General features: G+C 37.0%; 1 protein-coding gene across 1 annotated transcript in view; it reads left to right on the forward strand.

Moving 5' to 3' along the window:
* The window catches only part of ARHGAP42 (Rho GTPase activating protein 42), a 143,558-nt gene that overhangs the window by 37,450 nt on the left and 78,711 nt on the right, over positions 1 to 27,397 (forward strand). The window contains exon 3 of the mRNA XM_059493656.1: positions 11,699 to 11,760. Coding sequence (XP_059349639.1) covers positions 11,699 to 11,760 — 62 coding nt within the window. The remainder of the gene's footprint in view (positions 1 to 11,698; positions 11,761 to 27,397) is intronic.

Raw genomic sequence — 27,397 nt, forward strand, 5'->3', positions numbered from 1 at the left:
TATAGGATTATTTTTATCTAGAGAATTTCAATGGTAACAATTTGTGGGAGGAACTCAGCACAATTGGGGTGTGAAATGCCTAAAGCGTTTGTTTCAAATCTGTTGATTCTGTTCCTACCATTATTTTTTTAAATCCCTGTTGCATATTTGACAATTTAAACAAGTGCCACCTGTTTCCAGAACTCTATTGTTACTTGACTTCAAGAAATGAATGATTTTATGATAGTGCTGAGATTCTATCAAGGCTTCAAAACAACATCTGCCCCAGAAAGGGAAGGTTGCATTCTGTTGGTCAAGCCCTGAGCTCTTGTCCTTGCTTTGGAAGGGCAAATGAGGCTGACAAATCAGGAAACAAAATAATGGTACCGTACATTTTTATCTGTTCCAGGAGGAAAAGGTAATATAAGATCAACAACAGAGTCCTTGTTGTTTCTTTTTCTCTTGGATACCTATCAGAAGGTTGTTGGAATTTGCATGCTCCATTCTCTGTTGACCTTAAGATGGGTGTTCAAATGAAAAAACTGAATTGGGGTGGCTGACGCAGTTACTGCCATTTCTTTTTGTCCTACCTTTCTTCTGTGTCAGCAGTAGCTGACAGTAGGAGCTCTCCCGAGTCCCTGCAGTACTGGTGTACTAGCATCCTGGTGTACTAACAGAAGCTAAAATTCATGTTAGTTCACTTCACTGTATTGGACTGCAGACTGTGGTGTCTCAGATACAGCTCTCACTGTGCACAGAAAGAGGTTGAGGCAGGCAGTGGACAACAGCAGCTTTGTTGTCCTGGTGCATTCTGCTAAGGAGTTAAGATGAGTCAAAATTTGATCTGAACAGCTGAGTAGATGAATGAACAAGTCCATGCCACTCACAGAGCAATATGAAATAGCTTTTGTGTCTCTCTGATATTTCGATCTCCTGGATGCTTGAAGGTGTATTCTACTTTATTGTCCTCATTCCATGCCTTCAACATACCTCTTTTCCTCTCCTTTGTCACTTAACTTTGTTATTTCTAGATTTGGACATCCCACTGGAAGCATGAATGCCCATAGGCAGACAATGTGAGGACTAGAGTGTTATAGAGTTGTTTTGAAAATAATAAGTATGTACTGTTGATGCATATAATACACTTCTAGTAAAATTGCATAACATTTAGAGTTGTCAGGCTGGAATACCTCTTGAAAAATAGGAACTCATTTTCAAAACAGATAGTGGTTTGATCAGCTCAGCTTTGAGATATTCATCTTCAGGTTTGAGCAAGTAAGATAAAAGATTTGTGCTTTCTGAAATCAAAATGCTTAGTAGAATTTAGAGTTGTAAACACAGGAACTTTTTGATCCTTTGTAGGCATAAATTCAATTAAGTGATTATAGCAAACCAAACATCTGTTAAATATTTGGTGATATTTTTTCTAAACTCTTCCACTATTCAAGCAATAAATGCAAAAACTTTAAAAATCAGAAAAACAGTATTAATGATTCTCAGTTGCATTCTGAATATATTGCTTTTGCTTTTACTTCCCCTATTTCAGCACTGATAAAGAGCCACACACAAGTAAGGTTTGTGTGTGTGTACAGCTGGGAAGACTAAAATATCAGGATTTTTGTCCTTCACCTAAAGCATGGATGGGCCTCTGAAGAATTGGGGATTGGCAAGCCTGAAATATAGTCATAATTACTTCTAATTCCTTTATTTATGGAATGCTATGATTTAATGTTACTTTTGCAGCTTAAAATTGCTGCACATAGGGTTGTACATTGCACATTGGCTGTTTCCTATGTTGTCTTGGTATTCAGCTGTTAAAAAAAACTTGGGGTTGAAGCAGCAATTCTTATCTTGGAATGGAAAATTTGTACTCGGTACATTTATATTACAACTCTTTCTACTGGGATGGGGGAGGGAGAGCAAGAGAGGACTGTAGTCTGATTGCATCAGAATCCATCTTTGAACTTAACTATTTCTGAATATTTCATGTTTTTAGAGCTGTTCTTCCTCTGACATGTGATAGGATATCAGTCAACTCAGACGAAGCCAGATCTGTTCAAGTCAAAGGTTAATGGTCAATTTAGTTGAGGTAAAGATTAATTGAATGAAATTAACTTCTCTGGAATGCTGTTAGTTTTCAATAGGGGCCAATTCAAGCTGCTGTTTTTTCAAAGTAGATCTCCAGCAGCACTTTAAGATCACTTTGTACCTGTTAGACAGAATTTGAAGTATTGAATATTGTTCCCCACACCCTGCTGAGTTTGGCAGCTGTGGAGCTCAGCCCCACTGCTGTGCCTGTGGCTCCATCAGGTGAAAAGAGAGGCTGATTTCTCTTTGACAGATACAATAATGTAAAACCCCATTTTGTAGTGTGGCATAGAGATGCAGTGTTTTTTAATGATTACTTATCTAAACCCTTATCTATTTATTTTATAAAAACATAGCAGAAATGGCATATTTGTTGTGATTCGTCCCAAAAGCCTCCACCCCTTCACAGAACTGTAGGAGGGAAGAGACAAGAAAAGAGTTAGTCATTTGTAGACAGGTTTTGATATAGTGCTCTGTGTGAGCACATGACTGCTTGAGAGATCCTTCTCATGTTGCTAAGAAAATGGAAGAAATTATTTAGATGATTTAAAATGTTTTTGCTGGCACTCCAAGATGCCATGTTTGAGAAGAGGTGATGTAGATTAGTAGAGTATAGAATGAAGTTTTTCTACAACATCTCTGCCATGTTGAAGAATTCATGCTACACAAGATAGGTAAATTTTCCAAATTGAATGATGTATTTTCAATAGCTGTAGTGCTTTTATAAATAGAGTGGAACACTAACATAGGGTAGATATGCAGCTGTATTTTTAATAAAGTGTTAACAGTGAAATGGTGGTAGTGGAATTATTTTTGGGTGTGGGTTTGTTTTTGTTTTGTTTTTACAGACATGCTGAGGTATAGACAGCCATTATGAACTTTAAAAAAATTTCAGGACTCTCTGAAGTGCTTTGGCCTTGCTTGATCTATTTCAAATTTTCTACTTATATTTGTTTTGTGAGCTTCTGCATGAGCAGGGCATGGCAATTTACTGATATTAAGTCAAGTAGCTGGATTTATTTAAAATGTGTAACATTACATGTCTTCAGGTTATCTATCCAAGTATTGTGTTTGACAAGTGCTGACAGTAAATCTAGGAATTCTAGATAACCTGACTTTCTTGCAAATCTTCTTAGTTTGTAGTTTGTAGATGAACATGTAACTTTCTGCATAGGCCTCTGTTGAAAAGTAGTGGAGAGTAAATGTATTGGCTGAAACAATTGTTTTAACTTTTGTACAAGGCTTGTATTTGTATGTTTAAATATTTGTGAGATGATAGCTACTTTTTATAGCAAAGAATTTTCCGATATGACACTGTTTGTTACTGGATTTAGATGGTTACCCTGATGGAGGTTTGTTTCTGTAAAGGGGAAAGGATTTTTACTTCTAATAGCAGCCCTGTACTTTGTGCTTTACATGTGTTTAGGAAAAAGCTTCAGAAAATACCTTGCTATATTTGCTCGTTAAGTTTTGCAAAGTGAAAATACTCTTGAGTTAAAATTGCCTCATATGGTATGTACATGTTATACTGTCCTGCCAAACACATCTTGCAGAGCTTTGGGCTTCAGTTAAGCTCAGATCTTGGTTTGGTGCCTTTTATGATTCTCATATTGGCCTGCATTGTGTGTGATGCTCAGGCAGGAGGTTCCATTCTTGCTGTGGAATCACTGGCCTCTTCTGCTGGTTTGTCTCACCTTTAAAGTGTGACAAAACCCAAATGCTTGTGCCTGGTATATGGCCTACAATTGAAGGGCTTTGAAACTTTGTGGGGAGCACTGCCTAGAAACATACAGGGATCAAATGCTATAAACCAGGGGAGATCAAATGGGAAGCTGTTGCTGAATATCTGATAGTTTCATTGTTGGTTTTGTTTTCATGGGGAATTTGCATCACTTATTATTATCTCTCTAATACTGTGAAGAGCCAAAATGCTCCTAAATATGATGATGAGAAAAAATTACCACTGAATTTACTCTTGAGTTTGCAATGCCTTAACTCAAATGAAATAGAGAGAACCCTTGGGGTTTCTTTACTTTTAGTTGCATGTATTTGAGTAGCTGTGCCCTGATGAAATTATCTGCTTCCCAGCATGTAGTGGAACATGTGATCATATTTGGAGGACAATACATAGACCTTGAAGCATAAATTTGGGCATAAAAGTCTTAATTTTGTCAGTTTTCTTGTTTATTCATTTGTATAATTTCTGTGCAGAAGCTTTAAAACAAGCATTTTTCATCTCTGTCTCTTTGCTGTTATCATACTTTTTGTTCCTGATCTATAATTAATTTTCTGGCAAATTTGGATTTCCTTATTTGAGGTAGCACACTTATTTTCAATAATTTAAAAAATTTGGCAAAATACCTTTCCTCACAGTTCAAGGATGGAATTTCCACAGGAAATAAAGTTACCACTGAAACTTGTGCTCCCTAGGAGATGCTTCAAAATCTGAAAGATCATGAAAGTATTTGATAAAAAAAGCATTGAATTAAGTCCTTGCAGACTAGTTATGGAGAAAATAGTAAGAATGTTCACTTATTGCGTCTGAAATAGCTTCACAGTGTCTGCTCTAAGAATGTCTTGATTCTATCACAAGAACAGTACAGACCAGACAGGGTTGTCTGTACCTTAGTGTGCCTTGCCATGATGGAAGTCTTCAAGGAAATTTGTAGTTATTTGGATTGTAAATTTAAACCACTGTCTTCTGGCAGAAATCATTGTCACTTTGAGAGTGTATTTCCATACTGCAGTGTGTTGATATAATCTTTAAACCTCTAAACTTGAATTTTTGTTTCATCCTATGTCTTTTACTACTAGAAGTGCATTTCATTGTATTATAGGAAGGTTCAAATAGCTTTTTACTGTTCTTGTGGAGGCTGTGGTAAATGTAAGCACAGACAACAGGAATGCATAAGGTCCTTATTACAGATCCATAAAACCTGATACCTAGATTAGGAAGGTAAGAGGAACCAAACGGAGAGGATAAGACAGCACATACAGTAATGATTTCCCAAATTTAAAATGAGATTGAAACCCCCTGAAGAAATGAACCATTATCTTGATATTCTAACTTCTTTTTTCACAATGGAATCTTCTAACATAATTCATCTCTTGACACCAATACTCAGCTTAAAGTATATCTGACCTGCTGCAAGCTTGCAAACTGGAATTTACATAAATACTTTAATGATTTTTCTTAAACCTTAGCAAAAGAAAGCAGTTGCTGCATCTCCTCTGTTATCTTGGGAATGATACTCAGAAGGGGACAAAATAACTAAGATAAACATTGATTTCAAATTCTGTACTCCTCTCCTATTTTGTGGTCTTTTCTGCTTTCCCAGTAAATATTATTTACAGCACAGAGCTCAGTCTTCCAAGCTCAAGTTTCTCCAAAAATGTTGCCATTTGGAAAGTGAGGGAAGACAACCTAGGGTAGAAATAGCGGAAGAAATAACAGTAGGTAAAGAAAATAGAAAACCTGAGCAATAATTGGGAATCAGACATATCAGACATATGTCTTATTGTCCAAATATAGCTTTTCTGAAAATGTGCTTTAAAAATAAAGCCAACAGCTGTTTTCTGTAGGAAAATGTTGCAGTCATCCTGCACTACTGTTTTGTAAATTATGTTACGAAGGTGCTCCAGCCCAGTCAACATTAGTTATAAAATGCTTTGACACCAATACTCTGCTTAAAGTTCAAAAACATTTAATGTTTTTTGCATTTTGCATAAATTATTCATTATTTCTGTTTGTAGTCTTAGGTGTTGATCCTTCAGCTTGTTCCCATTGGGCTCATCTGTAATCCCCTTTAAAGCTCTAGGTAATTCTACACTTTTAATGTTTTATAGGTTTAATTCAGTAGGAAAAATAGGGGGAGGAAAGGATCATTAACAAATCAGTCCAGGTCATGACAGTGGTAAAGGAAACCTCTGTTGTATAAAGTAAGGCTCCATTTAAATTCATAGCCAACATACCAAAAGACCAAGATAATTACAGGCTTTGGGAGTCTTTCTGGGAGTCTGCATTCCATTTTGTAATGTGAAAACTTGCCATAGTGGTCATATTTTGAGAAATCCAATTTAGTTATCTACTGATAGACATTACAGATCCTCTGTGGCTTTAACAACATCCACAACTCTTGTTAAGTAGAAATTACTGAGAATGCAGATGATTGTCTCTTCATACCTGTTGTAGCCTGTCAGTGTTACTCTGAAATGTTTGTTTTTTTCTGTCTAAAAGGAGGCCTTCTGTGGCCACTCTTGTCCTACCTACTGTAACCTCCCCATCACCACCACCTCGCGTATTTTCAATATGCCTTAAAAGCCATAGAAAGAAGGATGGAAATTTTATTTGCTGTTGTGATTTGTTGATAAACTGCTTGTCATGGCTGCAGTTAATACTAATCATTAAAAGCTCTGGAAATACAATTGTTAATTAATAACTATTTAGTAATGTATTTACTGTAATTTTAGATTTGGAAAAGAAAACTTCTTCTCTCAGCCTTCTTGGATCTTATATTTATTCTGCTTACTCACGGAAGTCTAGTAAACAAGTGTTAATCGTTAGAAAATTTCCTTATGGGCCATTGGTCTATCTTGAATTCTGTTTCAGTGATGTATTATTTACAGGAACAAACTCCCCTGTAGACTTTAGCTACCGTTTGTGCTCAAGCATGAATTCAGGCCAGCTGTAGCAAGTCTGTGCTAGGTATGACCGGTTCTGGAGGATGTTCTTGACTGACCTTCCTGCCAAAGAGTATTGGGAGCAATGTACAGCACAGTCCCAGCAGTTCCTCATTCAGATCAGGAGGACATAAGGAAATCTCTGACAGTCTTGCTCATTTTTGCCTTTCATACAGCAAGGTGTCATAAGAACATGTGACATATATCTGTACGTATTATTTTTTCCATGCTTGCATTCACATATCTGAAGATGGTGGTGATATCTGCTCATAATGCAAAAAATTCTTGTTTTGTGTACTTTAGAGTAATTAAAAATTGTCTATGCATCATTTAAGACTGAATGTATAAATGGAAATTAAAACCATAGTCCACAAAAAAGAACATTCAGTTATATTGTCTTCCACAGTAGCTTTTAATTTCTGTCTTGGGTTGAGCATTACCTTCCAAGCTTGGCTTTATGTCTTTCAGTTCAGTATTGGTCATGCAAAGCTATTATATTTGTCATATGCTTTGTCAGCCTTTTGTCATTAAATGTAGATGATGCCATATCTATTGCATGTGACATTTAGTGGTACAGTGTAGCACTGTACTCAAATATTAAGCTAAGGTTGGTAGAGTAGCTTCAGTAATTTCCACAGACATGCTATTTTAAGGTGATACATTCTCTACACAAGTATATAGGAAAAACTTCATAAGATTTATTATGTGCATTTTTTCCTCTGAACAACTGGGTTGACTTCAATGCAGTAAACCAGATTCTATATCAAACCTCAGTTCCTTTTTAATTATGTGAATGTAGTTCTTTGTAGAGCCGTACCATGTGTTTGAAATGATAGGCATATTGGAAAAAAAAAGAACGTTATTGATTTGTTGATCTACACCATTAATGTTTAAGCTGCTGATACTGTTTGTTTGTTTCTTTATGAAGCAAATTAAGTAAAAGACTTTTTAATTAAAAGTAAAGAGATTAGCTTTTTTTTTTTGTTTTTGGTAAATAAAATAATGGGAGCGCTTTCTCCTGAACAAGGGAAATTTTGCAGCTCATTGTTGTTGAGCTGGGAACACTCCAGAGAGAGCAGCTGGCAACCTGTTGTGTTTGTGATGAATGAGACCACAAGTGTATATCTGGGTATATATTCAGTTGTTTCTACTTATTGGGCATTGCTTTTCACAGGCATCATTTCCATGATACCAAATGTATCTTACAAGTCCTTTTGAGTAGCCCTTAAAGAAAAATCAGACTGTAACACTGTTGGGATTTTTAATATCCCCTAATAACTTAGAATAAAATGTTGAGTCAGCACTTCATTTTCCTTTAAATGGTCCACCAGTAACAATAATTATTTAAAAAAATAACTAAAAATGTCTTTATATTTAATATGTTAGGCTGCATATTGTACTTCATATTTCTGGTGTTTTCAGAATTTATTTCTTATCAGCACATTCCCATGACATTTCCTCTTGCAAAATACTTGACTCTTCTTTCTCCCACCCCCTTTTGTATTTACAAAGTTCACTTCAATTCTTCTGTCAATTCTGATTAAAAAGAAGTAGATTTTAAAAAATATTTTAGCATTACTAAGAAAAGATTGTGAATCTGGTGTGTAATGCCTGAGTATCCTGACAGACAGCGGGCTGCATCTGACACAGATGAGTCTGATTTCTAAATCTTCTGGTTTTCAACTGCACAAAAGGACCTCACATTATTATTGTTGAAATATCTGTTTGTTTCCTGTTGAGAGCTGTGAATCCACAGTTAGGTGTCCGTGCCCTGTGCCCAGGCTTTGTGCTGAGATCCTGATGAGGGTAGTAGCTGTGGAAGGGAAGGACGCCCCTGCCCAGATCTCCAAGTGTGGATCTCCACGTGGGTGAATTGTCTGGGAGGCCTCACCCCCCTGAGTGACCTCTGCCCTCAGCATCCCTCTGTCTACTCAGCCCCAAACTGAGGTGAGGCAGGGCTGCTGCCTCTCTGCAACCAGAGGGCTCTGTGGGAGAAGGGGGGAGAAAGAAGGAAAAGGGTACACTGGGAAAAGAGGAGCAAGGGCTCTCTTCCCTTCCCCCTTCCAGTGCAGCTTCCAGCACAGCCAGAGTTCTCTAGGGACAGACCCTGGATTTTAATGAGGCCACACTGAGTGGGGGCTGCATGGGAGGAAGGGTGTAATAACATGAAAGATCAGTGCTGCAGTAGTCAGGGCTATTGTAGGAGAGCTGGCATGGGTAAAGCCTTTCTCAATTAATGTGGTGGCATTACAAGAACAGAAGAACCATGGGGGTCACCAGAGATGTCCATGTTGCAGAACTCTCTGCTGGGTGTGCATCCTTCACTATGCTCTGAACAACACAATGCACAAGTTCTCCCTGTGCAACTCCTGAGCTGGGGAAGGACATTCCATGGCTGGATGTAGGGATGGATGTGGATGTTGGGCAGCAGGCATCAGAGGTGTAGTCAGTTTTGATGCAAAGGTGTCTCTGCAATCAAAGTCTCATAAGATCAGAGGGATGGTTTGTCTCAGAGCTGCTGAAGAGTGTAGGTTCTGTGTTTTTAGTGAAACTGACCTTTGTAATTCCCCCAAAGGTGAGCCAATGGGGAGGAAAAGATGGAGACAGTTTCTGAGTCCTTAGCCCAGGCACTGTACAGGTGACAGACTAGTACCTTTGTATTAGTGTTAAATATTGAGGAAAATATTGATTTGCACACTTACGTAACATATGTTATGTGCTTTTTTTCCTGTGGCCAACCTGAATTTATTTAAATCCTAATCAAATGTTTCAACTCTTAAACTAAAAATCTCTCTGGTTCAGCCTTGAAATTCAAAAGATGAATCAAAAGCTTCTCGTACTAGTTTTTGTTTCGGGTTTCTTTTACACTCCCCTTCTTCCTCCCCCCCACTCCTCCACATCCTCATAGTTTAGCCATGTCTAATTTTTTGTTTAGATTTTAGCATTTCATATTGGCTACATAGATATTCTTGAGTGTAAGATTCTACATATTCCTAGTCAGGTAATCAAAGGCTTCTCTTGCTAGTTTTTGTTTCAGGTTTCTTTTACACTCCCCTTCTTCCTCCCCCCGCAACTCCTCCACATCCTCATAGTTTAGCCATGTCTGTCTGGCTAATTGTTTATTTAGATTTTAGCATTTCATATTGGGTACTTAGATGTTCTTGAGTGTAACACTCTACATATTCCTAGTCAGGTATAGCCAACCAGTTTATAATCCTATTTCTTTACCTGTTGTTTTTTGGTTTGGTTTGGGGTTTTTTTTCCCATGGGATATTATGAGCTGACTAAGAGATTGGGTCAATTCAGTGGATATCAAACTGAAAATCTTGATATCAACATAACTGACAAAATCTTCTGACACTTGTGTTCTCAGGGAAAAATATTAAAGGAAAGGACTCAAGTTCCTAGTGGATGGATGGTTCACTTACAGGTGTATTTGGACTAAACCAAGAACTCATAATGGGGAAAAAAGAATTTGTCAGCAAACATTGACTTAGAGGCCAAGATATGCAAGTGTAGCATCATAGTTACAAAAAAAATTAACTATGTAATTTCTTGCAGAAGAAATTGGAGCAAACAGCAAAGTGTTCTTCAACTGTAAAAGTTAGGAGAGAGAAAGGAGAATCCAAGGTCCAGATGGTATAAAGAATATAAATTATTTTGGAATGGTCCAAAAACTAAGTAACAGTTCATGAATGCAGACAAGGCAGCTAAGGCAAGCCAGATAATAGTTTCTTCTTAAAGGATCTATTCCAGTACTTTCTAGAAAATGTACTTATTTCCTTGAATATTTTAGAGATGTTGAGAAGGGATAAAACCATATTATTGGAGACTAACACAAATAACATTTAAGAAGATGAAAAAATAACTAAGAGGTGGAGTTCCATTAAATACTGTCAACGCTATATGTTCATTAACTGTGAAGAATTTTTCAATCTTGTTCTTTTGAGAAAATCTGAGTTTTGTTTCCATGTTTGTTTTTACCTCTTTCAAAATGATTGTGATTGCCTCAAGTTTATTGTGAGAAACTGTATTTAGCAATTTGTATTCTGAGTTCAGAGCTTTAAACCACAACATGTAGCATCCTGTCACTGGTAGCAATTACTGCTAGTTGCATCAGGAGAAAGTGAAAACAGATCCTTAGCTCTCTTCTCATGATTGTTCTCTGGGATTGTCACTGATGGGATTGTGATGCCGAATCTAAGTAACCCCTGTGCCCTTGAGAAAGTAATACAAATGGAAAGAAATATTTTTCTAGACAGGTTTGCTTACATGAGAATGAAGTCTTAAGAGTTTTCAGAATGTTTTCCTCTTTCTTGCCCTCTTTTAGGGTTAATTCTTGTATTATGTTTCCATTGACTCTGCTTCAGCTCTTTGACTTCTATTTGAAAACAATTTTGAGCAAAGACTCTGTCACAGTTGTAACAGAATTCAAAGCTTATAAATCAATCATATGTTTGAGTCACCTGAAACCTTGTCCTTGTAAAACATAAAGCCAAAAAGCAGTTAAATCTAAACGCTTGGGATTTCTTCTAAAATGTTGAGTGTCAAATATTTACCCAAATATTTTTAATAGTTCCTTCAAATACTTGTTCTCCCACCTTAGTGGGAGAAACTCAATTATTTTCTTTCTTCTCCTGGTATGCTAAAGTGAATTTTGTGGCTGAAAGCAGAATTCTTCTGTTTTGAGACTGATCTTTCCATGTTTCAGGAAATTCAGTTTGCCATATTCCATTAAAAAACCATGTTTAAAATAAAGATGACTCTTAAGACTCAGGTTCTTTTTCTTTGCTCTTGACCTGCTGCCTGCTTCAGTCTGTTTAAGGCTACTGATTACATTGCAATGTAAGAGAAATATTTTATCAATGTAGCTTCAATCCAGATAATGGGCTCAGCTGGTCTTAAAATCTCATTTTAAGCAGAACATTCTTTTTCTTTGTTTTCCTTTCAGCCCAGTCATTGAAGGAGTTTGCTCGGCTCCTGATTGCTGTTGAAGAGGAGAGAAGACGACTGGTAAGTTTGCTTCCATTGGACCTCTCCTTGAGTAAAATAGTACACTTTTTTCTATTCTCCCTAAAGTGATTTTTTTAAAAAAATTATTTCTGTAGTAGAGGTTAAGTACATCATAAGAATTATTTGGAATTCTTACACAAAGGCAGAAATGTACTAGCACAAACTACAGCAATTTTTATTAAACAGTTCAAGAAAAGACGTTTGCATCAATTTTAAAATTGTTTTCTCTCTGTTTCCTACCTTCCTGCTCCCTGACCCAAAATAAGCTTTGAATCCTGGTGTACCTTTCCCTTCCTACAAATACAGATGGAGATCTGTATTTGTACTAAATTAAATACTCCTGAGTGTTGTGCAGTGAATGTATGCTAGTAATGCAAGAGTTTGAGAAGTAAGTGATTAGAAAAGAAAGTAAATTCATTACCTGAGAGAAACTCCTGTAGAATACACTACAGATTGGTCTGGTTAGAGTCATCCATTGATATGGTGTCCTTATGCCATTTGAATCTGTTGTTTGCTTTAATTTTTGTATTTCTATTCAAGTGTAGCTTCGTTAAAGAAGTTTTAAGTGTATTTTTATGGAACTATTAAAAAAAAAATCCAGGTGAGTAATGAAGCTATTTTTGTTCTTCCTTGGGAGTAAGTAATGAATAAAGGAGTGAGCTAAGAATTATGATCAGTAGGGGGATTTTTAAATGTTGTGAAAGTTTAACTCACTCTAATCCATCCAAAGATTATGTCTGTGCCGGTTTTCCTTTCTCTTATGGCTACTTAGAACATTGAGGTAAGGCTTTTGTGACTCAGTTCGGAATCAATTTACTAATCCAGAAAAAAAAGATTATATAAATTTGCCTTAACCTAGAAGTAAATAGCCATAGAATTGCTGTCCCACTATTTCTGTTTATATAAATATTTTAAATTAGCAAAGTCATAACATTTATTTAGTACAATTGCATAGCTAATATTACTTAAATGTAGAAAAGTATAATTATTTTTTTACTTCATGAAAAACATTTTTTCCTGGGTAGCTGGGATAGTGAGGTGACTGTTCTGTACTTACCACCTTAAAAGTAGGTTAGCAGAACACTTATTAGTTCCTTAGTTTAACAGTTTCAAAATTGATAGCTTTCCATTTTAAGGTAAAGATTGTTATGAGCTAACTATTAGGAAAAAAAAAGCAATGAATAGATGAGGGCTTTATTTTTCAAACTCATTAGTCTTTCACTATGTAAAAAAATTTCCTATTTTCTCTCATTTCTTTCCCCTCTTTTTATTTTCCTCTCAGGGGAGTCACTACCATTTTCAGTTTTAGAAGTTTTTGGCCTCTCTTTGGTTTATAATTTGATCTTGCCATATAATGTTTTTGTAAAATATGTAGGAAGGCCTTTAGCATAAAAGAAGGGAAAAAAATGAATATTATTAAGTGAAAAAAGACTAGTCAGGTGGAATAGTATGTTTTGTTCTGTATCAATATGATTTCTGTGGGAATGCATGGATTGTGTAGCTCAGTGTGGTAGGTTGGCCCTGGTTGGATTAGCAGTGCCCACCAAAGCTGCTGTGTCACTGCCCTCCTCATCTGGGCAGGGAAGAGATAATTTAAGGGAAGGTTCATGGGCTGAGATAAGGGCAGGGGGAGATGATCACTTGGCAATCACTGTCATGAGCCAAACAGACTCAACTTGGGGAAATCTGTTTAATTTAATGGCAAATCAGAGTAGGGTAATAAGAAGCAAAACCCAAATCTTCAAGAAACTTCTTCTGCCCTTCCCTTCTTTTGAGGTTTTACTTTAATCCCAGTTCTCTACCTCCTCCCTGCCAGTGGCAGAGAAGGGCAGGGGATGAGGGCTGCACCTCCTTCCTCCCCATGGGGAGGACTCCTCACCCTCTTCTCTTGCTCCAGTATTGGTCCCTCCCTTGGGGGAGAATCTCCACGAACTTCTCCAACATGAGTCTTTCCCATTGCTGCAGTTCTTCATGACCTCCTCCAGTGTGGGTCCTTTCCATAGGATTGAGCCCTCCAGGAACAGGCTGCTCCAGTGTGGGTCTTCATCTAAGGAGAAGCTGCTCTGGACAGGAAATTATTTGTATCCACCTTTTTGCTTAGGTCGAAATAACGTCATTCTCTTCCCATTCTCTGTCCAGAATGAGAACATTGAGGACACACAGTTTTCATGGTAGTTATATTTGCATAAGAAAATTTATCAGACTTAGGATTTCTCTACATTTAAAATGTTTGACCTGCCTGTTAGTGGAATTTGTTTAATTATTACTGGAGTAAAAGTATCACCTTTGTCAAAGATGTGGATTTTTTATTCCCCAGTTTCTTACTGCAGTTTTCTCCATGTCGTCATAGAATCCAGAGGTCCCTGTGAGGATCAGTGTGCCAAATAGAATCCTAGTATAAGGTCTTTCCTTGAAAAACTTGTAACTTAACTGTGGAATCTTGAAAGCACTTTTGCTTGCTTCTGAGGAAGTTTGGAGCATTATGCATCCACTAAGATTTCTCTGCTGGAAGCACTTTAAGTCAGCTGCTTTGCAGCTTAGTGACGATACTAAACAAGGTTCTCAGCTGATGGGAAAGCTTGAGACACGGCATGCAGGCCTTTAAGAATTTAATTTCCTTCTGCGTAAAGCGACAAAACATGCAAAAGTTATTTTTAAAAAGCTTGTTCTTTCTGTCATTTTGTAGAAGGCTTGGAGAAAAACATCTAGGCAATGTTGTGGTTATTTTTGGATATACGTCATCATACTACTTTCAACTTTCTTTTAATTCTTGTATCATGTGATAGTAAAAGACACTATTGTCTCAGTGAATGCAGGATGTATGAGAATATGGAGTGACAGATATTAATTTTGCATACCAGCTAATGGCCTTGATTCCCTGCCTTGAACTTTCTTTTGTTAAATTATGAGCATACATGTAAGTGCATTAATCAGGTTAGAATATGAAAAGTATAAAAAAGTATATATTCATGTTACCAGTTTATTTCCAATCTGATGCCTAATAAATTCTTCATAAGTCAAATTATATTTTTGTCTTACGGAACACAGTGTTGGAGTGCTTGTCCACTGATTGTATAAATGAAGTGTTTCCAGTGGTCACGGAAATAGTTTGAGAAGGTGTTTAGGAAATCTTCTCTCCTTCCTGCATAAAGACCCAGAAGAACCAGAAGTTTTTTTTTATTCAGAAAAAGCTAATGAAACACGACATTATGAATGGTATTGTTAGGAAAAACACTGAAGTATACAGTCAAATGAAACTTCATGTCACAATAAATATTCTGTTTTGTAAGACTTGTGGCCATTATTACTGGCAGCAGTAATAATATGGTGATTATTGCAAATCAGCTTCTTTTATCCTTGTCTTTTATTTCTTGATACTAGAAAATTGAAGAGTGGTGAGAAAAAACAGAGGCCATGCACCACACATTTCCCCTTAAAAAGAAAATAAAGGAAAAATAACTCATAAGATAGCTTCTTTTATGATGTACAGCCTTAAGTTTTGATGAGGTCTGTCATTTTGTGGTGGTGTTAATTTAGTGATGCTGTTGGTAAATGGTGCATTAAAAAAATCCCAGCTAAACAGCACTACTCTTGGGCTTCACATGTACTGTAAATTGGATAAAAAGTCAGATTAGTCCCCACTGCATTTCCAATGATTTCAGCAGCAAGCCATCAGGGATGTCGAATAATGACCTCTATTTCCTAGTGTTTATTAGGGAACAATAGAGATGCTGTAATTTAATCCCATGTGAATGTTTGAATCTTTATCAAGGGAACTTACTTAAAATAATTTCCTTCCTCTTTCACTGAATTTGCATTCCTTCTGCTAAATAAGTGATATATTTTATTTTACAGATTCATATTTTATTTTTGCTTCCTATTAATTTTATATTGTTATTAAAATTAGTAACAGAAATTATCTGGGAGTAAAATAAAATGCTACTTCCTTTTCCTCTTGGAGGATTATTCTGTGTTGTCATCACTATAGATGAACTGGTTCATGCTACTGGTCCTAGAGATCCCCTATGAGTTTGAAGCATTGAATGAGTTCTCTTGAGTGTCAACATTATCTTGCTGGAACTCCCTGATTATTTCTGAGAGCTTACTGAATCCAAGACTGAAATAGGCTCTTAATTCTTAAATTTCTTGCTATTTATCCAAGTGTTTTTTTTTTTTTTTTTTTTTGGTTGTTGGCAGGTGATGAATGGCCCCAGAGCTTTTTCTCTCTGGCATCATGAATCAGTGAGATTCCTAACCAATATTAAATACTCCAGGGGATATATAAAAATTCTGAAGTGGATAGTTTTGTACTATGCTTGATGAATATTTTTCTTTGTAAAGTCTGCTTTTTTCGTATCTAATAATCTTCATGCTTCAGACAGTATCTCATTTTTGTGGACTTTTTTTGTATTAACTGGATGTTCTCATTGTGGTTCTGTATTTGCCCTCACACAAGGGGTCTGATGCTATCTGCTTTCAGGGAAAGCAGCAAAATATTCAGTTTCAAAAGCTGCACTTGAAGAAAAATAAATGAGTTGTTAAAACCAGCTATCCATGGAATGGTACATAAAATCAGGTACTGAAGGGCACAGCATGTTATTGAACAGAATTAACCTTTTCCCTATAATGTGAAGTGCATTACAGATTCCATCAGAAGAGTAAGCAGACTCCTATCCACAGGGACAGCTTATTTCTCAGTTTATACTGGGGAAAAATAGCATTGCATGTACTAGCACCCTGAGACTGCAGAACAAACACCTTTTTTTGCATAGTGTCTCTCAAATTTCAAAAAAATAGTGTTTGATGATGTTTGGATATACTTGGTAACTGATTTCAGTGTTTTTCACCTCTCATGCAAGATTTGGCATTTAAATTAATATCCTTGGTAGGAGTCTGCTGGGAAGAACACTGAAAGCATATTACTGTAAGTGAAAGAAAATGCCACAAATAAAAAGACTTCTTTGAAGTTACGACTGGTTTTTTTGTTCTTTATTTTTGTTGTTCCTTCTACTCCCTCTCCTCCCACCATGTTTGCTGTTTAAAATTAATTAAAAGCACCTGGGCTTAGAGAGTTTGAGTTTTTTTCTTCAACTTCAGATGGCTGTACATCCTATTGAGTCATTAAGGTAGCATGGACTGTTTCGTTAACTAATGTCTTTGGAAAGACTTTCTGAATTTCTGCATCAAATTACTAATTTAGAAGTACCTCTTTGAGGTTTCTCTTGAAGTAGGATCAGTAAATCAGTAGTGAATTTTCAAATTTCTTATAAACATAATTTTTACGTACATTTATATATTTTTTTCACCTTTTCTTCCTCCTATTTCATCCCAGATATAGCAGAGAACATATTTGATATTCATTACAGAAAAATCCATGTCTTTAAGGTAAGGGAAGTTCTGCAAGATAAGAAAATACTGGTTTCAATGGTTTTGGAGGTTGTTTTTTTTTTGTTTGTTTGGGTTTTTTTTTAACTACCAGCTTACTGTCCTTTGACAGGCTAAGTTTTAGAAATCATTAGGAAAATTACTGGAAACAAATGGCATGTTTTCACAAACCTTTTTGGGGAGCCCCCATTTTGAATACTTGCTATATGCACTTCTGGCCAGAAAGTATGATGTAGACTACAAAAGATGCAGGGGAAGGCAACAAGGAAAGCTTAACACCCAGAAGGTGAGAATGAGAAGAGACTGCTAGCGTTAATTAAAACAAATTAGATCAACGTTATTTGGAGTCCTGTGATTCATTAATTGAAATTACACCTTTCAGCACACTTGAGCTAGTCCTCAGCAACAGGTTAACACTTCAGCCCTTGACATCAGATTTTTCTTCCCTTTTTTTTTCCTTGCTGATACCATTGTCAGTCTTACTTTGTAAGGATAAACAAGAAAAAACATTACAAAATTACTTGGAGATTCTTGCAGAAGCAAGAGTGTGCTCAGTAGCATTGCATGGTTTTCTGCTGTGTTTTAACTCTGGGATAACTGGAGGAAATGTGCTACACAGAATTTTATCTAATTAGCAGTTTGTAGAACCAGCTTTGCCTTAAATTTCAGTCAGCCTTGTGTTACCTCTTCATATTAACTGCATGTCTGTCAAGTATAGACCTTTTGAGAAAAAGTCTTCCTGTTGTGCTGGTACAAATGTTTGTGTGTCTGTGTGGTGAACATAATTGGAGAAGTGATCCAGCTGGAAAAATAATTTCTCTCACACTAACTTTCTATTACTTCCTTCCCATAACTGCAGTGCACACAGGGAAAATGAAGGCCTTCTATCCAGAAGATAGTAATTACTTCAATATAATTGCTATCAAAAATATACTAGAACTAGTACCTTCATTTCCCTACAGATGTTATCTCTGATCATTATAACTCCTATATGAAATCAGGAAGTGATAGGCATATTTCTGTCACGCAGACTTCCTAGAGAGCATGATTCTTGGGTGGGTTCTTGTTGGGCAAGAACTCTCAATGTAACTTTCCCCCTTGCCCTGTCTTGGGCTTGAAGGAATCCTGTTTGCTGTCTTTCTCTGCACCACTTAAGTATGAAAATACACATGTTCAGTGGATGTTTCTTAGCACTTGTGCTCAGTTAAAAAAAACATAAAACAAACAGTAATAAAGGTAAACAGTTCATGTTCTGTTATCATTAAGGTAGTTTAACATATAACATCTGTATGTATTTCTGAACTTTTCTCAGATAAAGAATACATACTAGGCCAGACAATCTGGAGATAAAATTATGGGTGTTATTAGTACAGAGCATTAGCTGGCTTATCCAGATAGCACTGCATCATCTTCCATAATTGTACACTTGGTACGTTCCTAATTTGTTTAAATCTAGTTTTAATTTCTCCTGTAACATTCATGATTTAAAATGATTTCTCCTTTTTTTTTTTTTTTGTGGAAATGAAGAAAAAACAGTCATCCTGGGACATTTGAGTATAATAATTTTTAAAAGATCAAGCTGGTCTCAATAGAAAAAAATTGCAACTAGTCCCTCTCACATCCCTGTAACTCCATCCTCAGGAACTGAAAATACAGGTCCGTATTTTCATTAACTTTGCAGAAGGTGCTTCCAGAATCACTGCGTTGTGACAGAACCATACTATTAATTCAGAATATGTTCAGAATTTTATGATCATGAAGTCAACAGAGAACCTACTGTTCATGTTATGCTGTCTGTTTCTTAGCAGCTTTCTCTCTACATTTTTCTTTTTCTTTTGAAAATGTGACTTATTTCCTGTTGATATGAGTGTCCAGAGTGCAGAACCAAATCATCTGCGGTGCCTTTTGCACCCTGTGCTCCTCAGCTTGGGCCTAGATAATTTCATTGCCTTTAAACCTACCTGTTGAAGAGGAAAGCAAATTGCTGGTTTTAGAGACAGTCTTTGCTGTTTCCCAAGATAGTTGTCATAGAGTTGATTTGTGACAAAAAGTTAGTTTCTTGTAGTAAGCAACTTTATAAAAGGTGCGAAAACATAGATCTCCCATGTTGATCTCTGTTGTTGTTTTGACTGGATAGTTGGCATCAAAGAGTGATCACTTGTCTGTCTTGATAGGGCTAAGAGGCTGTGAGTAAGACAGGAGAGTGGGAATAGGATAATTGCTCAAGGGGAAAGGAAAGGGGAACAGAGATAAGGGGATTTATCAGATTCATGTACATTCTTTACCATCTTACGTAAACAGTGTTCCAAGCCTTAGTAAGAAGGCTTTGGTAATTCAGTGTCCATATACTATTTGCTTTTCAGTCTTCTGCAGAGAATGCAAATAAAGAAAATCTTTTTTAGAAAATCTTTTTAAGAAACAAAGTGTGTTGCAGGAGATTAGTGTAATTAGTTGTTAGCAACTACAGTTTCTCCTGCTTTCTATATTCAAGGTGTGTGTATTTGTATTTGCCTCCATATGGATATACAGTTAGAGAATGGTTTGGGTTGGAAGGGATCTTAAAGACCATACTCCCATCTCCCTCTGCTATGGCAGAGAGGCCACCCACTAGACCAGGTTGCTCAAAGCCCCATCCAGCTTTTGACACTTCTGGGGGTAGGGCATCCACAATTTCTCTGGGCAACTTATGCCAATGTCTCACCACCCTCAAATTAAAGAATTTCTTCCCTATATTTAATCTAAGCCTACCCTCTTTCAGTTTAAAGACATTCCCCCTTGTGCTGTTGCTACCTGTCCTTATAAAAGGTCTCTCTCCAGCTTTACCTTGCAGCATTTTTCAGTGAGAACATTCAAAAAATGAGATTGCTTGCTATTTCCACTTTTGAAGAATATCATGGAGAGAGATATGAAATTCTGTCTTCATTAAAAGTGCAGAATGAAAGGTTAGTTGGAAAGCTTCTTGCTACTTGTCGTTTTATAAATCCTAATTTGTTCTCAATTCATATATTTACTCCATGCAAGCATTTCACTGCATGTGATATTGCATTGCATAACAGCACTTCCCAAAGTTTTGAGAAGCATTCTGTGAGTAGCATGGCTGGAAGGAATTTATTTTAATGACATTTTAGTCTTCACAGAAATGTGGTAGTTGCAATTTTAGTTTGTAGATTCTTTTGCTTCCACCACAGTCACTAAGTGTCTTTTCAGATGACTGTTGACAGAGAAAAAAGGAAGAAAGATGTTTGCACTTTTAAATGACTATTTTAAGGGAGCATGAGTTCTAGATCAGCCAACCTTATAGCCTTTAAGTTTTTGCATTTATTTTCTGACTACAGAGGGAGGGAATGGAGCTGGTCATAGAAGAGGATATATGCTGTACCTATTACTAGCTTGTAATAATTTTTATGCTGCTATCTGACATGCTATTTTCTTAATTTTTTAATGGATTCTAAATTTATTTGCAATTCTCCTGGAGGTATGAAAAAGGTGCTTCATTCCTACAAACTTAATTTTAAATTTTCCTTCATTTATTCTGATCTCTGGAATAAAACTGCTGTATTTGTTGTTCTTATGTAATGTCCTGGGAAATGTGATTAAAAACAGAAAACAGCACAAGCACTTTATGTACCAAAGGGTGTGTAGAAACAAATACGCCTTTATTTAAACCAAACAAACACCAGCCAAACAAAGCCCCCACCTTTTCATAAGGAAGCAAAATATTCCCCCTTGAGCACTCTGTGTAATCTGCATGGGCTCGTAGCTGTGTTACATACAAAGGTATTTTATATAAGTATTCTCTTTTAGGATGTTGTGTTAATATTTGCAGAATACTTTGATTGCCTTTATTATACTTTTCAAATGTCTGCAGAGGCTTCAGTTACAGTTATCTTGAGAAGCTTTCTTAGATCTATCTCCCAGAGCAAGTGCTTTTGCTTTGTGCTAAGACTGAAACAGATTAACAGTTTTGTCTGTTTTTTGGCAGCCATGCCAGTTTATTATGTACCCACTTCACAAAACTGACCTGGCTAAAAGCAAAACAAACAAGATATTTACTGGTTATTTTTCAACCATGTTGCAACAGACTGTTTCAGTGTAACAGCCGCAGAGGGCAGAAGAAGAAGTCAAAAATTGGACTAAGGAGCATTTCAAGATCAGCAAACTGCTTAAGCTAGCGTGACCACCCAAATAAATGACTACATATCTACTTCATGGTGCAATATTTGTTGCAGCCCTGCTATTACAAGTAGTTGTAGTCAGAGAAAGATACTATTTTTCCAGTGTTTAAAGGAAATTAGAGTTGAAATCTGGAAGCCATGGTCACATGGTCCTGAGGGAAGTTTTGAAGTATGGGGCCACAGAGTCTGGTAGCCTTAAGGATTAAAATATTGTGAGAGTTACTTCTTTGGATAGCTGTTCTTTAGTAAAAGCTACTTTTCAAACAATATTGAGTTACGTTTCCTTTCTGGGTTAAGTGGAGGTAGCCCATCCACCTTGGCCAAAATCATTAAAATTTTGGCCCAGTTTGTTGTCATGGAGTTGATGTGAAATTCCCCCTGGAGTCCAGTGTGACAGTTAGTAGGGAGTGGGCCATGGCGAGCAAAGGCCTGCAGGGGGGTCTGGCATTGCCCTGAGCCTCCCCCGTGCCAGGCCCTGTGAGGTGGCTGCAGGCAGGGCCAGCCCAGGCCGGCCCGTCCGGCTCCGCTCCTGGGCACGTCCCGTCAGTCCTGCCAGCACTGCCCTGCAGCTGCTGCCAGACTGCCCCAGCATCCCCCCACCATGGCTAAAGGCCATTTTTCACCAGGGATACTACTGAGGGGTCAGGGGAGCTGCTTGATAGGCCGAGACCATCCATAATTCCCACACTGAGGCAAAGGGTGACTCGGTTTCCCTGATGGACATCCAGCAGGACCACAGGGAAGTGCGGCCTCTGCAGCTGAGCCCACGTAGCAATACACAATCTTAGTAGAGTCACAGTTTGCAGAAACCAGACTAGCCCTTTGTCTCTCCTAGGATGCCTCTTACACTATATTGAGACCTTTCTACAAGCTAGATGAGAGCTTTCTAAGTTGACTTATTTTGTTAGCTGTATTTGCATGAGACCAAAAAAAAAGGCTAAAAAAATCTGAATCTGGTACGATTTTTAGATCTTTTGCTCTAAATATCTTGTCATGGCATATGTCATGACATGTCCTGTACTCTTTTCTTAATTCTGTCGGCTGTTCCCGACATACTCATTTTGAATTTTCACCACTGACAACTGCCAGAACCTTCTTATTTATAATTATTCAGCATTTGAGCCTTAAATAACATATGAACATTCTTCAGTGTGTCAGCTACCAGTAAAACTTAGTATGCCAATAGCAAGGAGAAATGGAAAAGTTTTCTATGGATCCTATATCTAAAGCTCCCTTACCTCTTAGTAGTTTGTAGCTGTGGCCAACCTACAGTTTTTCAGAATATATCTTAAATTTTCATGCGCGTGCTTTTGTTTCCTGAAAGGATACATACTTCCAGTTTCAACATTAACAGTTCCTGGGCATAGTACCATTACAAACAGCTAAGCTGATTTTGGCTTTATTCCTGGCTGTGTCCATTCACAAAGTAGTTGTTAAAGCAAAATACAACTTCTAATTACATTAATCTCTGAGTAGCTAATTTCCTCAGCACCAACTTCTTCTTCTTGGTTTTTTTGTTTGTTTTTTTTTAACAATGCTTTTTGGGGTTTGGTTTTGTTGGTACTGAAGAGATAACAAATAGTAGATAGAAGAACCATGGCAATATCCAAACTATGAAGAATGTGTCACAGAAGCAAAGCATTGAAATGTCAGACCGCCTTTCTCAGTGTTTTATTTCACAGCAGCCGTGCAATATAATGCAAAGTGATTCCTAATAGTAACGGATTGTAGACCTATTAACTCCACTTGTGCAGTTAGTGGCATTGACCTGTCAAGACCTTCAGTGTGCAAATTAATTTTCATACTGGAAGGCAGCACATGATGATCACAAATAGTGCAGGGCCTGCTGTAAACCAGCACAATTTCGCCTGGCTCTTGAATTCTCACCTTAACTAAGAGCAGCAGACAGGTATTATGTGACTGCTTACATAGCTGCTTAGTCTCCATAGCCATCACTTAGTCACAGATAAGGCATTTTTTCTTCATGTAAAAGTGATTGCATTGATTGCTGAAAGAGTAAGTAGGTAGATCTATACATAAGACCCCTTTCAGTTTGAACTGTTCATCTTCTCAAGCTCTCACTCTGATTTTAAATTTTTATTTCTTTATCTGGGAAGTGTGAATGCTGCTTACATCATCTAGCTAAGAAGAGACAGTAATCTGACAGGAAGAATTTGGGAGAGAAGTTAGGCTGAATGACAGGAAAACTTCCTCATGATGAGCTGCATTGTGAAATACTTTACCAAAAGAAATAGACTTTGCCATGGAAAGTGTCTAAGGCACAAACTGAGATTAGGCCAAGTGTTGGAAAATGTAATGTAGAAACAGAGTAAGTATTTTATATTGCTCAGTGACCATGCATCCCTCAGCCTGGAGCATCATTAATCAGATTGTCATCAAGTACCTTTCAGTAAGGTATTTCAAAGGTGCCCATCATGGTAATGGGCTAAGAGTATGGTGTATTTCTTAAAAAGACTTCCATACTCTTTTTTGAGGTAAGGGTTATGGGGAAAATGGGAAACAGGCGAAAGTTCGACAACATCTAACAAATCTGATTTTCTAGTTGAATTTAAGAGTAACATCCTCACCCGTGACGTTTATCCCAAGAGCATTTTGCGCGAGGCTCTAAATCAGTTGATTTCGGTATTTTGGAGCCTAAATTTCTATGGAGAGTTCTGTAGCTGGCCAATTTTATTGCTTGTTTGTTTGAAGAAAATTAGAGCCACTGTGTCAAAAATAACCATTACTGGCAATTTGAAAATTTTATTGATATTCTCTGACAGATTCTGCATGATGAAAAATTTAAAAGAAAATCCTAGCTGCAGTAAACATTCCTGTCAACATCTTGGCTTCCATGTTGGGTTAGCCATTTGGTTATTTTTATGTCTGCTAAACTTCCATTTTGTTGATTTATTTATTTGTTTCAAACTTTAAATGTTGAGGTGTTTGTTCTTACTTCGGACTCAGAAGCTGTTGCTTATGACATCCAGGCAATCAAACTCTTGATCTCTTAAGTCTGTTGCTAAAGAACATCTTGTCTATGTGCTTTAATGTGTCCAGCTTCAGTCTAGGAAGAAGGAACCTGCACTCTGACTCTGTATTTTTAAGGAAAGAACATTTAAAGGCAGTTTCAGGAATTCTGACAAATAAAGCTTGTCAAAATAAATGTTGGGATGATGGCTGCTCAACATCCCTTAAGGAATAATCTGCACTAATTAAATAACATTGGTTTTACTTTTCATGGCAAGTTAGGAAGTTCTTACTTTGATAAGTGAAATGTTTATTATTGATTTCCAACTTTCCCTTCACATCCTAACGGACCTCACAAGGAGGCCTGTTCAGGGTACATTCACTCCACTCTGGAGAGGTTTTGTTGACATCTGCACAGTGAGGGAAACAGGCCTGGCTGCAAAATTTACAGATCAGGATTTGGAAAAGCAAAGAGACAAAATAATAAACATATGGAACTGATTTGGGGTAACTGTTAAATAGGTCTACAGCCAGATTAAAAATGTCTTGGAAAATTTAAAATAAACTTTTTGTAGAGTAAAGCTTTTTGTTTATTTGCTAGGATTTATTTTAATCAGATAATTTCTGTAAATGTTAATGTATTGAACAAAAAAGTTTAAAAAGCCACACAACTCTCCACATAAGCAGAGCTTCCTTCACTTCTGCACTTCTTAAGTTGAAGTTTTTCCCCTATAGAAAAATATTTGGTTTTGTTTTGTTTACTCATTGTTTATGGGAAAAATTGTTCCATGTGATAAATGTTTAAGAAGGTAAGGTTACTTGTAACATCCTAAAATATCTATATTTAGCAGAGTACTCACTAGAATAACATACTGTTAAAAATGTTGTGAAGTGTGCTATACTTAAATTCTGGATCAGTTTTTTTCTTAATTAGTTCTGTGCTCCAATTATGCTGTTTCCTGTGTTTATGTAGCCATTTCCCACTTGATAATATGTAATGTAAACGTTCAAGCTGAGAAATTTTTTTGTTTGTTTGGACAGCCAAAAAGGGGGGTAAAACCAGAAAAATTTTCTTCTGCTGCCTATCTGAAACTACATTCTCAAGCTCTTTTCCTTTCTGTATGATTTGAACTCTCAGCCTAGTCAAGAGACATGCACTGTTTGTATTAATGGTAGTGATAAAAAGATAAATGCCTAGACTTGCAAGTACACTACCGAACTGTTTTTCCTTCAGTGTAATGGTGTTTGTGGCTGCTTTATCTTTTACTCAGTTTTTGCTGAGTTACAGTCCATGGAGTAAGCTGTAAAAAGAAATGGTATCTCTTACTGGATGATTAGCTACCTACCATGACCATATCCGCTGCTGATTTATGTCTTATAAATATTTTCAGGGGGTTGCTAAAGAAAAAAGGTACAAACAAGCCCAACTGTTGTTTTGGTGTGTTTTTGTGGGTTTTTATTTGTTTGTTCTTGGCTGGTTGGTTGGTTATTTTGGGTTTTTTTCCCTTTCATTTATCACCAGGTAGATTTTTCCTCCAAAAGGAGGAAACCTCTAGCTTCAGTCATCTTTGTAATTGTGCCTATATCAGAAAAAGTTAAATGCATTCTTTAACACTTTATAAAATGTTCCTATCTATGTAGAAAATTATTTTGCTGTTGCAACTGAGCAGTAAGTTTAAGAGACAGGAGAAGCTGCAAGTGAGAGGAGGCAGAATGGGTACATTACAGTTTCCAGCTCAAGTTGTTAGTTTAAATGAATGTTAGTGCCAGTAGTGACAGAAACCCCACTGAGCTCTTGCCCACTGAAGGAGAAACAGGAAGATGGTACACAAAGAAATCAAGTCTTTGAAGTGTATCCTTGTACAATGAAGGAGTAGGTGGCATGCGTGGTCTTTGGTATGTGAAAGGATTTTGAGGCAAAAGAAAGAAATGAAGGCACAGGAGGAGATAAAAAATGGAACCGAGGTACAGCAAATTTATCCCAAATATTATCTTCCACTGGGCTTTTGCAATAAATTGCAAGGTATAAAAGTCAGTAGGGTCTTTCCCCTTTCCTTTTTAACTTACTGGCCACTGTTTTCTCTTAATCCATCAAAAACTCCTGCAGGGGCAAGATGCATTTTTCACATAAATGAAAAATACTGGAGCACATGCCTTGATGTACAATGCTTCCGCATTTGAATTTTACCTTACAGTGGTCAATGCATGTAGTGTGTGCGTACTGGTAGGTAACCAAGTTCTCTGTAGCATCTACCACTGCTCTTGCTCTTTTGGGAAGTTGCTGGGTGTCATTGTGCTTGGTGCCTGCTCAGGAAAATGTGTTTGGTTGTGGCTAACATTGCATTAGAGTAAGTCAGTCTGCTTAAACCCACACATTGAGGAAATGAGTGATTGAAGCCATTTGGCTTCTAATTTCTGAACACACTGAAGATGAGGCACTTCTTATGAATTGTCTTAGGACTTTTATAGTCAATATCTAGAACAGGAATTTTTCTTAATATATTCATGTGAGAATTTTCTAGTAGATCAAAACATCTTAGTCTGATTATAAATGTATTTTACCTTCAGATTGGCCAAGTTTTTTCTGTTTTCAAGTGATCTCTGTCTTCTGTGTGTTTAATGTAACAGTATTGGTGTCCCTCATCCCAACTGATCAAATATAAACATCTTGCCCTTCAAATTTTTGACACTGACTCCTTGTAGCTGAGCTGAATGAATGATGGCAAGTCAGTCCTTCAGTAGGCACTGCTTGGGCACATTTGGTATTTTCATAACGAATTCGGGTGTCCCAGTTTTGGTATTAGTTTTGAATGCTAGGAATCTTGAATTCTGCTTTTTGCCTTTAGCATACAGTAGGAGCTATGTTATTTACAAGAAGGGCAGCCCATGCTGTATGAACCCTCCAGCTGTATAAGATTACTAAATCATGGAGCTAGGACTGTAGCTTGTCATGTTTGTTCAAAACTCGGTGTTTAGAACTGTGCTATTAAAATTGATCTAGGTACCCTATTTTAGATGTGCAACTGTGGCCTGAAACATGAATTAAGGATCGCTTAATAAAGGTAATGTTACAGGAATTTAGTTTACAACTCTGTTGATCTATAAGT

The sequence above is a fragment of the Ammospiza nelsoni genome, chromosome 2 (assembly GCF_027579445.1).
Source record: "Ammospiza nelsoni isolate bAmmNel1 chromosome 2, bAmmNel1.pri, whole genome shotgun sequence".
NCBI lineage: Eukaryota > Metazoa > Chordata > Aves > Passeriformes > Passerellidae > Ammospiza > Ammospiza nelsoni.